This window comes from Staurois parvus, unplaced genomic scaffold, assembly GCF_062004578.1.
Source record: "Staurois parvus isolate SC_StPar_1 unplaced genomic scaffold, SC_StPar_1.0 ptg000020l, whole genome shotgun sequence".
In the NCBI taxonomy this organism is placed as follows: Eukaryota; Metazoa; Chordata; class Amphibia; order Anura; family Ranidae; genus Staurois; species Staurois parvus.
In genome coordinates, this window is record NW_028317816.1 from 12,910,881 (window position 1) to 12,923,984 (window position 13,104).

At 38.1% G+C, this 13,104-nt stretch overlaps 1 protein-coding gene across 1 annotated transcript in view; it reads left to right on the forward strand.

Annotated features, from left to right (window-relative positions):
* CNTNAP2 (contactin associated protein 2) overlaps positions 1-13,104 on the forward strand; it is a 2,186,758-nt gene that overhangs the window by 1,539,626 nt on the left and 634,028 nt on the right. Inside the window, exon 13 of the mRNA XM_089687345.1 lies at positions 6,875-7,075. Coding sequence (XP_089543471.1) covers positions 6,875-7,075 — 201 coding nt within the window. The remainder of the gene's footprint in view (positions 1-6,874; positions 7,076-13,104) is intronic.

The following is a 13,104-nucleotide window of genomic DNA, read 5'->3' on the forward strand; positions in this document are numbered from 1 at the left end:
CTGAAGATTGAATACACATACAGCTTTGCATCACAGTCAGGGAACCTTTTTTGATAGACCACATTTTCTGAGTGATTGAGCAGGCAAATTGCATCTAGAAACAAAACAAATACTGTCTTTTTTGAACTGAAGATTGAAAAGATATACAGATTTGTACCACAATGTTAAAGTCTTGATTGTCAAGCTCAGAATTTATAAGGGAGAGAGTAAGTAGGTTGTATTTCTCAGTTAAAATTAGATTCCCTTTTCACAGACTGAAGGGCAAAGTTACAGATTTGATGCTCAGCTTTTAAATCTTTTCAGACTATCTATTTTTCTCAGAAAGTGAGAGAGCAAGCAGATTGCACCATATGCTTATTTTTCCCTGAGAGAAGATGGAAAAAAAACATGCACACTGGATTAAAAATGTGCTGCTTCTAGAGGAGTTTAGAGTTTTGCCTGTAGAAGCAGCTCAGTGTTATACTGTGGGGTTTATTTACTAAAGCTGGTTCACTCAGAATCTCATTCACCTCTGTATGGTAGCCAATCAGCTTCTAACCTCAGCTTGTTCAGTTAAGCTTTAGCAATAAAACCTGGCAGCTGATTGGTTTCCATGTAAAAGTGCAAGAAATTCTGAGTAAACCAGCTTTAGTAAATAACCCCCTATGTGTCTATGAACATTAGAAAGTTTAGAGGCATATTTTAAATACAGTATTTAGAGGCAGAAAAAATCTTCTGGCTTGCATATTTGGTAGCAGTTTTCTGGCAGAAAACAATGCTAAATGCTCCTAAACACTTGTAAATGCTTGTAAAAAATGCTCTATATGAGCATTTTATTTCTGCCAAAAGACTTGGCATTTTTTAAGCCCAGTGTGCATGGATCCTTAGACTGATTGGCAGCACAGCTTTTATTCCCTTTTTGGACTGTCTGCTATTTCTGAAGGAGAAAGTGGGCAGATTTTATTTTTAAAAAAATAATTAATTAAACTGTATATTGGTGGAGATATAATATAAAAACCACAGTATAGAAACCCAGGTCTCCTAAAAGTGAATGTTCAATCCAAACTTATGTTTGGACTAAACACTCAACTCATGCCTAATTGTTATATGTAGAAGAAATGCTGGATTACAATACATTGAATTGTTAGCTGTTCCCCATGAGGGATTAGTGGGGTTCCACCTTTAGTTGACTATTTAGACATCATTATATGAAGATGACATGCTGATTCACATTGAAATTATCGTTGGCCATAAGGGATGGGAAAAGATTTTGGCAAACATGATTTCAATGAGTTAGAATTAGCTATTTTTTTTTTTAATTAACCTTTAAATTTGCCATATAGTAAAGGAGACATGATGAGCAATGGTTTCATTAAACACAGCCAAACACTGACCTTAACCCTTTTTTATGTGATAGCTATGACTGTGCTGATAATGGCTTAGTTGATAAACAAAGCCATGACATGGCCATAATTTTCTTAATAAACCAATAAGTTGATCACCAGAGTTGATCTTTGGAGAACTGTTAACTTACAGTAATTTTTTACTGTAAAAAAAATTGAAAGTAGATGTGAACTTAACTTAATGACAATTAATTTACTAAAGCACCATGTATCATAATGTTTTTAAATTTTTTTAACATTTTACCATCATGGAAAATATATGTGTGGTGGGAGGAAGGGTGGGCCTTAACACCAACATGCCACACATATGCGTCAATGGCAGCCCACTTTCCTGTGCTGAGGTCATACCCAGCACAGTGACCAAGCATTTGCAGACAGCTCCCAGTCTCTGATAGTGATAGGGAGCCAAAGGGAGAGAACCCCAATCATGTGACCATTGTGACAGCCAATCACAGAGATCACATTATCGATGTTAAAACCCAGTAAATGGGCTGCCACGGGTGGTGGGAAAGGGTTAAAACACTTGTTTAGCCCTTCTAATATCATTCTTTGTTGCACCTCAGTACCTCTAATCTTCTGCAGCCTCTTTACAATTATGCATACTATTCATTGATGGCTGCATGGCATTTCTAGCCTGTTTCCTGATGGTGGCAATAAAAGACCATGTATCCATAAGGTGTCTTGAAACAGTCCATTGTTGTATACATCAGAGACCAGTGTGGCAAGGTGACAACACAGGAGCACAATTGGGAGACAGGTGTATTGTGACCCTACAACAAGAAGTGCACAAAAAAGGATCTTTGTGCTAGGATCACCATGCTAGGCTTTAAAATTGCTGTATGGTAGGCTTTAAAACTGCTTTCATATTAATTTAATATTAAAAAAAACAAAACCTGTTTTAACATATACATTGAAAAACATGACCTAAAACTGGTATAATATTGCAGTTTACAAACAATTTGCAACCAACAGAATCAAAGGACGCCTTCAGAAAACATGCAATGGTGTATAATTTTTTGTCCACCAGAGATGTTCACTCTGTTATCATCTTAAATTATGAATTGTCGACAGAATCCTGTTATAGAGACTTTTAGTCTACAAAAAAGCACATTGTTACATCTATAATAGTTCCAGCCTATACAATGTTTTGAAAAATTACAATCTGCAACTGTAAATAGCATAAAATGACACAAAATACTTGTCAAAATCGAGTTACTTGTCCAAAATATAAATTGTGTAACAGAACACAAACAGACACTTTATGAAAGGATATAGAATCTAGTGCAAAACCTGGAAAAAAAGTAATTAGGACTATACCAATGATTTTTTTAAAAACTTGTACAATAAGGAAAATGGGTGCTTTAGTTGCTGACCTTATCCTAAAAAAGTTAGTTATCTGGTTGTCTTTGGATTCAATACTTTCTGAGTCACTAGGCACAGAACAAGCATGCAAATCAAAATGTCAGAGTGAAATAGGAACTCCTTATCCATATACTAGATCAAAGGCAATATTGAAAATATTGATTAACTTTCCTTTTCAATGTGCAGCACTGTTATTTTCTGTAAAATGCAATGTAATATGGAGACCCAGAGGTATTCTGTATGCAGTCAGTATACAGAATGACCCCCATAGAAATGTAATTTTCTGCTTGTATGATTGGCTTACCGATTTTACCATAAGCCTGCACTAAAATACAAGTCAGATTTTGGGAATCCCTTGCAACAAAAATGTAATTTTTGGTGAGATACTCCCAAAAGAAAATCAGACCCTGCCACTTTCCTCATTAGAACCCTGCACATGCAGCAACTGATTGATATTTTTAAAAGCACAGCCATTTATATTCACTGTGCACATGGACACAGACAAACAGCTATTTCTTCAGAATAACAAAAGGTAGGAATGTGCAAAAAGTTTGTTAAAATCCCTTCAATGTTCATTGATCACCCAGAGAGAAATGTTATTTTTCTCAACAAAACTGGAAATTCTCTTAAACTGCTTCCTGTCCAGCAACATACTAGTACGTCGCTGGATAGGAAGGGTGATATTAGTGATGGCTGAGGTATCATTTTATTCAGCCGGAGAATCTGAAGCTGGTAAAAGTAATCTGAGTGGCTAAAGAGCCACTGGATTATTTTTACAGGCAGCAGAAGGAGGGTCCCCCCACCTGTCACTGCCACTTTTACCAGGCTCTCCCCTGATTGATTGGGAAACCCACTAAGGATGCCACCAGTGACATCCAGTTCCCGAGACACAGTGACTGGTATTGATGTTGTTTCTCTCACTGTGTGATATAAAAAACCAGAAGTGATGAGTATTTTGTTCAGTTCTTTTTTTTACTTGGCCATTATCGGCCAATGAAGCAGCCAATCAATCCAATCTGTGTATGATTAGCTGCATTGGAGACCAGTAGATAGACCCCAGAACTCTCCATAAAGAGGACCTGACACTGCCCATACTATTACAAGGGATAGTGTTCATCCCTTGTGATAGCAATAAAGTTTATTAAAAAAAATTAAAGAGGCAGTATGAACATTTTTTTTTCATGTTTATTTTATGTTTATTAATAGAAAAAGTTAAAGTGACACCCGTGCTCGTGTGCAAATGGCAACTTAAGTCCGGTCCAGCACGCGATTGCACCATACATGTGAGGTATAACCATGAATGCCAGAGTGAGAGCAATAATTTTAGCTCCAGACCTCCTGTGTAACCCTAAGCTGGTAACCTATAAAGGCATTAAAATTGTCGCCTATGGGGATTTTTAGGTACCAAAGTTTGACGCCGTTCCACAGACATATGCAGTTCTAATGCGTGACATCTATTTCTTGGTGTAACATCATGTTTTAGATTTTACCAAAAAATTGGGTATTATGTTTTTGCACATTAAAATTAATTAAAGTGTATATTTAAAACAAAAAAATTCTGTGCAAATATGCAACACCACCATTATATTCTTTAGGGTCTCTGCTTAAAACATATGTCATGTTTGGGGGTTCTAAGTAGTTTTCTAGCAAAAAAAAAATTTTTTTTACATGTTGGAGAGGGATGTCAGAACTGGCCAGAACTGGAATTGATTAAAGTACATCTAAAGTCATTTTTTCTTTCAATTTTGGAGAGAATATGGAATAGTTAAAACTCCTGTAATTTTTTCTTTGCTGTATGTGTCCTGCTGGGAAAATTTTCCCTCACTCCCTGCTCCAGAGACACAACAGGAAGTGAAAGAAAATTTCTCCAAACTGAAGGTAAATCCCTTTCAAGATGGTTGTTACCTGAACAGGTGGCCCCATTAAATTATTTCCTTTCACCTCGTGTCAAATTCAAACTTTCAGATTGCACACCAGGTGCATTTACACCTCTGTATTAAATAATATGTGTTTTAGTGCACCTCTAAATGCACATTTTTTATGCAAAAAACTGCAGGGGAGGATCAGTGTTGCGGGGGAAGAGCAGAATCGGCGCAGGGGTGTGTGTATGTGGGGGGGGGGGTGTAGGGAGAGAGACAGAAGTGCTGAGGGAATTAGTGCAGTGGGAGACGGTATATTTTCAGTAACAGTTGATGGGGGGAGAAATTTCAGCTCTGATCAGAGGATTGCCATCCACTGATCAGAGCTATTGTTTTGTTCATCAGGTCTGCGGAACAGTTCTGCTATAGGTTCATGGTCAATGAAGTGATCATGAGCTTCTAACAGAAGGAGGAAGCAGTACTGTAGTTTTGCAGAGTGGAGAATAGAAAAGATGTTTTTATTGCTATCTGTGCCACCATTAGGGAGATTCACCCTCTCTATGTGTTGTGTTTACTGTTACCTTCGAAAGTAAAAGTAAAAGAAGATCCCAAATTTTGGGTTATCCCTAGAACAGTAATAGAAGGGAAATCTTCTAATATATACACTAGCTCTGGTGACCCTGGTGACAACCAGTGATTCACTCACTATGGAGGGATTTCCTCTTGTTTTGGCTATGGAATTGAAGAGAAGTCTCCCTGATTTGGACACAGATGGCAAAAAGAAACATAACAGGTGTTATAACCTTCTGTCAAGAGGGCCAGAGAGCACACAGAGACAGATTGCACGGAACCCAGCTTTTATTGGGGAAGTTTTTGGGGCACAGACAACAGTTCCTTTAGTCCACAGATCCACACCAGACACAACAGCACAGTACAGTTCTCTGGAAGGCAATATGGAACAACAGGGGTATGGTAATCCACAGGGTTAATCCACACAGGAGGCTTCAGGCAGGGAAGGGTTAACAGGTTCACAGAGAGCAAGGGGTTAAGTCCAGGCAGATTCATGGAGAGCAAGGTGTTAAGTCCAAGCAGGTTCAGGGAGAGCAAGGAGTTAAGTCCAGGCAGGGGATAGATCCAGCCAGGCAGATTCACGGGGACAGCAGAAGATTCCTCCACAGTGCAGGGATTCCAGGCAGCACAGACAGTCCAGGAGACGAGGAGGAGGACAGGGGATGGGCGTCGGAGAGAAGCTGGCACTCAGCGCAGCCTTCTCTCATACACGCAGCCAGGAGAACACAAGGGTTTTTTTTCCTGCTCAACCTTACGTATAGAGCTGTGTGCCTTGTTGGTAACTGGAGATTTCCTGTTGGGTTACCATGGCAACAGGCGCTGTCTCCCAGGTCTCCAGACCAGCCCAGGGAGCCCAAAAATTTGTGCATGAGGAAGAAGGGAGGAGGGGGCCTGTTTGTGGATTCCTTCAGCAGGGGGCCAGACTGCAAGTCAGGGGGGTGAGGGGCTGCTGAGGGCTGCCTGTGTCAGGGACACGGAGGACTAGAAGTCCCAGCATGGATGGGACAGAAGAGTGAGGGGCTGCTGAGGAGTGGGGGGTGGCAGGCAGCAAACCTGGAGGATCGGGAAGGAAGGACCAGCTTTCCAAAATCAAACAAAAAAGTTTGCCTATAGTTCTACTTTAACAGATACATTTCACTACATAAAAAACTCACAAACACATTTTAAAACAAATATGTTATCATACCTAATAAAAACAAATGATGGTAATAGGAACATGCCCTCCCGAGCTTTTAATCTGCCCACACACCTTCCTTTGCACCAGGGATATTAGGAGGAAGATGACAACACCACATGTTTCAAGAGCAGGATTACAAACAACTGTTTTTTTTTTTTTTACTTTTGGGTGGACCTGTCATCTGGAGCACTCACCAAATTCTAATAACTCTCCAACAACCAGATTTACCTAGGGAAGTTCCAGCCTCCTAACACCTGTAACTTGGCATAGTCAATAAGAATCTATGCAAAAGGATCACACTCTCCCTGTTGGATTATCCATAATATAAAAGCGAGAAATAGTGTGCGACATACTCATGTAACTGACTTTGCAGAAGATCACAAACTGGAAATAAGGGGTTCCTAAAGCTTGAGAAATATTAGGTTTGGGTGAACTTATACGTTAACAATAATTATTGATTAATCACCATACTGGCTACAGCAAACTTGATTTGGACTAAGTAAGGTCTTTTTTTTTCTCAACAGAGGATAAAGTATGGACTACCTTGTACCACGATCTTCTACCACAAACCTCAGTTATTGGTGCAACCAGAGAGAAGCGAGTAGTACTGCAGCTGAATTACAGCACAAGCATGGATCAAATCTCAACAATCATGAACAGTGCTGAGAAATGTGAACAATATATTTCCTATTCCTGTAGGATGTCAAGGCTGCTAAATACTCCAGGTAGGACAAAGAAAGTGGGCATCACCTTTTAGTATAATTTGTTTTATGAGTTTCATGCTTACTTGCATCCTTCTAGCCAGTATATGATTTTGATGACTGGTCAGTAGCAGCATTCCAAGTTCAGGATACTGAAAAATACATAAGTGTTTCTTTACAAGAAATGTGATTGCATGGGCATTTTTGATGACATCTGACATTAGTGTAAGTGCTATGACACCAGGTATTGATTTACAGTAGTAACTGTTTGTTGTTCTATTGAACTGTGAAATAGAAATTGCATACTTTACATTGCCAGGCTAATGAACTGAACCATTTTCATATCATAAGCTTCATAGCTTTGAATTTCTGAATGTTGATGATATAGCCTTTTTCTTCTAGAGCAAAACTTTAAATGATTGTGCAAAGCTTCCTCCTAATGGAATAATTATATAATATGAGTAAGCATTGCTTATTTCATAGGTATTTTAAGGTGTGTTGTTAAAGCTGTGCAGTATGATTTTTTTTCATATAATTTTTTAGATTTTATGCAGAAGCAGAGTGTGGTACCATGTTAGCCATCAATGAAAGTAGACCTTTGGATTTGGGGATTACCCTAAATCCAAATTCCTACATTTGTTTAGAAAATAATAATTAATTGACACTATATGTTTACTGCAAACTGCTAGTGATTTCATTAAACACAAACTTAGATGTAGGCATAAATGGTGTTAAACAAAACAACCTCCTTGCATCCCAATTCTATTCCCAAGTCCAACATAAAGCCCAACTCTCATCAGAGATCAGAGGTATACTTAAGTAATCCTCCAATCCTTCCTGCACAAGACCAGGCTCTGTGGCTCTTCACCACCCCCCCCCCCTGCGGTCTAGCAATCTTGTGCAGTGGACTGTTCCTGGTGTCATCACACTCATAGACAAGCTCTGGACATGAGGATAGCAGAAAAAGTCCACCACTGGATTGTGGAGGAGCACCATTTGCCGGTGGAGTGGAGGATAAGGCGAGTATACAGCTTCCTCCTTTTCCCTGGACAAAATAACCTGTGCAGTGTTGGCGTAGCCCCAATGCATGGGAAAACTTTTTTTTTCCTGGAGTTGGGCTTTAAAGAACATGCAAAACACCAAGGGAATCAGCTCATAAAGATAAATTGTATTGTATTTAAAACATATGAAGAGTTAATAACACTTTGGAAGATGTAGCATTAGAACCAAAAAAAAGAAAGCAAGCACAAAGTATAATTAGTGCCCTTAGTAACCATTTTGGAATCTGTTGTTTTCTTTTTTACAACAACTCCAAATGCGTGTTTATATCAGCTGCAAGTAGTAGCCTCCCTGGTGGTATTCTCGAGTGTAGCTCGGGGTAAAGTTTCAGTACCACAAGCGGTAACCCCGAGCTACACTCGGGCTTACCATGCAGCACTGCTCCGAGATCTGTTCTCACTTACCTTGTCCTGCGCTCCCACGTTGTCCCTCCTGCAGTGTCCCCGGCAATGTCCTCTGGCGGATGCTGGCATCTGTCATCTGGGTTCCGTCCCCTGCGAGTGTCTAGACATACGGGGACGGAACAGTGGGAAATTTGAAAATGACAAAAAGTAACATTCACTAAATTCACTAAAATCACATAGTAAAACATTACTGTATCAAACCATTTCACATACATTTTGTCCCTAGTGCTTTGTCCTTTGCCCTGCTTGCATTTTTAATGTTCTTTCTGCCTGGAAACTGAGAAATGTCCCTTTAGGTCAAAATCGGTTTTAACCAGCTAGAGAACAGCGATAGTAAATCAGAACCACTTGCAGAATTGAGTGATAATGATTCGTGGGGAAATTCATCATCAGACACTGAAAACGATTTTGCGACTTTGCTCAGTGATGTGCGAACTTGGCGCTATATTTCAAATTTCAGTGTTTTTGGTTTTATTATATTATTGAATTAAATTTACAATTATATTATTATTTTTTATGATTATTTATTAAATTATAATTTTTGATTTCGTGTTTCAAATTTTATCATACCCGAGATGTTTACTAGACTCTTGTTCGGACAGATTTCAGTGAGTTATTCCTAAAAATTACAGGCCTACAATAAAAAAAATACATATTTCCATGCAAAAAAAGTACTGCTTTGAGCACAGAAATATGGACATAATCAGACCTCTAGGGAAGTTAAAAGACGAAAGGACAAACCGCCAAACTGCACATTAAGTCCCAGCTTCCAATATCCAATGTATTTGCCTGGTAACAGAAAAGTGTCCAGAGAAAGAGGAGGGGGGTGACCAGATGGTGTGGATTCCAGGGGTCCTTGTAGCTTTCTTTTTAGATCTGGGTTGATCCAACCAGAGCCAAAAGAAACAGAACGACAGGAGCGCAGAATTCCAATTAAACTTCCCAATAGCATGTATTCATATAATAAAAAAAGCACACCTACATCTAAGTAACGGTATATATGCAGGGTGTGTTGGGACCAGGATGTCACATCATAACGGCTGTACAGAGCAGCGGCAGCTCATGATGTCAAAGTCGACTCAGGGACCGGCTCAGCGTGCAATCATACATTGGCCAAATGCAGCATCCACTGCCACCATACTGCCTCATGGTAATGCTCTACGACCAACAAAAAGGGGGTAACATGTTTTGAAGGCATATCCTTTGACAGTACTTTTTGAAGTGTCCATTGTCTTCCAACCCTCCCTTCATCTCCCTATATAACCTTTTATGCTTTTATGTAGCTGTTGGGGGAAGGAGTAAATGGGAATACTATAAAGTATCACTGTTACTGCTGGAGCAGGGATTTGGATGTCTATACAATGGGAAAATAATATGCATAAAGTACATTAAATGGCCATATTAGTCATATAGAATATTTTTGTTGAATGGTCTGACTTCAGCTTAGCTTTCAGTGCCACATTTTACATTTTTAGAGAAGTTATTTATTAGTGTTTGCAGCTGTATTCCTGGACAGTGTGTATCATGAAGAGCTAAACCGTCTCATGGGTCAAGCCACACAAATTAATAAGATGGTCCTATTTTCTAAAAAAAAAACCCTTTAAAAGCCACAAAAAGATGAACAGATCAAAAGATTCTTTCAACGTTTTAATTAAATTTTGTAGACAGAATATAGAGGCAAAGAAATCTGTAAAAGTTAACATGGTGTTACATAATGCTTTTTTAGTTACTAAGTACAAATGTCTTCAACCTTTGTCAGTGTTGTTAGTTATAATTCAAAGAAGCATGAAACTACCCTGAAGTGATTGAATAGGTTTTTGAAGGCACCAGGGGGTCCTGTTTTAGTTGAAACAGTAGATACCATTGATCCAGAAACAGACTTGATTGCTGTTACAAGAGATGGAACCCTTGCTTCGTTGGAGTTTTGATTTTGCATTATGTTATAACATGAATACATCTTCCATATTACACTGTCAGTTACAAACCTTTTTTTTTTTCTGAGTATGCCCCATTATCAATATTGAAACTGTTGTGCAGGGCTACATTAATAATCTCATTTAATCTGAGTCCTTGATTTCTTTTGCTTGGTCTATAAGAGGATATTCTATTCTTTATGTGTCTTTAATGTTTAATCTTGCTTGTTATTTTATGTATTGACTATTGTATTTCACGCAAAGTTGTCGGTATGTAGTATAGAATCCCTCTAAAAGTAAAACTACGCGCTTTTGAACTGGGGAATGGTATGAACCTCTATATTTATAGTTCCTGTGAACTGCTGTTTAAATACAAAATACATATAATAGTCAGTCAACATCAGTCACAAAAACAGCGCTTTTTCTGACAATATATAAACATACTAATAAAACCACCTATGAAATGCAACAATGAATGAATATTAAGTTGGGATCGCCAACTGTTTGAATAATATCCTCCACCAAGTGAATGAGAGTGCATATAAAAAGGTCCACCACACAATGTCCTTTTTCAAAAGTCTCTATCAATGGACTTCAGCTCGAGATGTTCCACTCAAACACCACTGTGCTCTCTGTGAATCACTCTCCCCGCACTCACTGGAACAAGATGTTTGTCTGGCATAAACATTGATCCACCCTATGAATATTTTGATCCAGCAGTCTCATCTGCTGTTAACACGATCCAATCACTACAATTCATGGGTGAGAAACACAAACGAGCCACATAGCGTAATCCCGTCTGAAAATTGTGTTATATTTCCAATCCCCATAAAATGCATTTACAGAATGATTAAAATGTTTAAGCTCATCAAACAAACATATTATCAGCGTTAACCGCAAGTAATGGCCAACTGGCATCTCACCGCACATCCGTGCACAGCCCACAGCATTACTTCCGTGCGGAGAGGTGTTGTCACTTCTGGTCAATGTACGTACATCGTGTATGGTCACGTCCTAACGCATCTCCTAGATTGTAAACTCGAAAGAGCAGGGCCATCAAACCCCTCGTGTATTGTTTTGTTACTGTATTGTCTCATGTACTGTCCCCCACTATAATGTACAGTGCTGAGCAAACCTTTTGGCGCTATATAAATACTGTATAATAATAATTTCGACTTCCCCTGAGGGTGTGACCATACTGCATGAGAGGAGGGACTTTACAGTCAATACCTCTCGATTTTAACTAATTGCATACCAATGATTCACCTTTTTTTTACTTTATACAGAGATCAACATGACCTCTCGTGGCTCATTCAAGTAAAACAATATCTACAAAATATAGAATGCATTAAATTCACCACAGTATATCATTGACGCACAGATTAATCTTTCATATATCAACTCACAAAAATGGTCATAAATTAAATTAAAACCTTTTCAAAACTTTATACAATAACTAAATGAAATATTACCCTATCCCAAATAATATTTTAATATATAAAATACATAATAACTGATCATTAATAATCACCTATAAAACTATTTATGTCTATCTCAGCATTTAAAACCTTTTGGAGCTTGAAAGTCAGTGAAAAAAAATCCATTTTGTTTCCGTTTTGGATAGATCTCTTACTCTATTTTACCCTCTCCATGAGGGGGGAATTGTATCTATCCCCCAGAATTTCAAACCAGGGTGGTCTTTTTTATGGTGTTTCCTAAAATGCATAAACACACAATGATACTTATAGAAAATCGAAATATTATGAAGATGTTCACTAATTATTTTTTTAAGATGTCTCTTTGTACGACCAATGTAAATAAGCCCACAAGGGCATTCCAAGGCGTAGAATACGTGAGTAGTCTCACATGTGACTAATTCAGATATTTCAAATTCCTTACCATTAGCTGAAGATTTAAACTTAGTTATGCCTCTCAATCTATTTTGTACTTGCTTACAGGCTGTGCATCTTCAACATGCAAAAAAACCTTTTCTCTCCCACAACATTCCTTGTTTGGTGAGTGGATCTAAAATCTTCTTCACCACCCTGTTTCCAAAGCTAGGGGCCTTCCTATAGATAAAAGGAGGTCTATTGGGTAATAGTGGTCCCAACACTCTACCCATCTGTAGAATATGCCAATATTTGCCAAAAATCACCTCTACTTCCTTATACTGTGAATGAAAATCAGAAATGAATCCCCATTGTTGATTATTGGATCTATCGACCTTATTATCTATCAAACACTGTTCTCTCAGAAAATTTAGCACATCTTTTATAGTTGTCTGCATTGTTCTTTCTTATAACCTTTTTCTATAAACCTATCCAGATTTTCTGGCCCAATCACAGGTGATAAAGGATAGGTTTATGGAAAAAGGTTATAAGGAAGAACAACTGCAGACAACTATAGAAGATGTCATAAATGAGAATAAAAAAAAAAGCACTCCATTGGATGTAAAAAAACATAGCAGCTAACATGGTACTTTAATACACAGTATAATAAATGTCACAAAACAATAGTGCAGCACTAAAATAAATTAAAACATATGTGCAATACAATCGTGCAATGCAAATATATCAAATTCTTTATGTGTCACCACAAACTGAAAAAAATAAATTAATCCAAATGTGAAGCTAAAAACTGTGAATTCAGTGGTTATTCGATTATGAGGGAAATGACA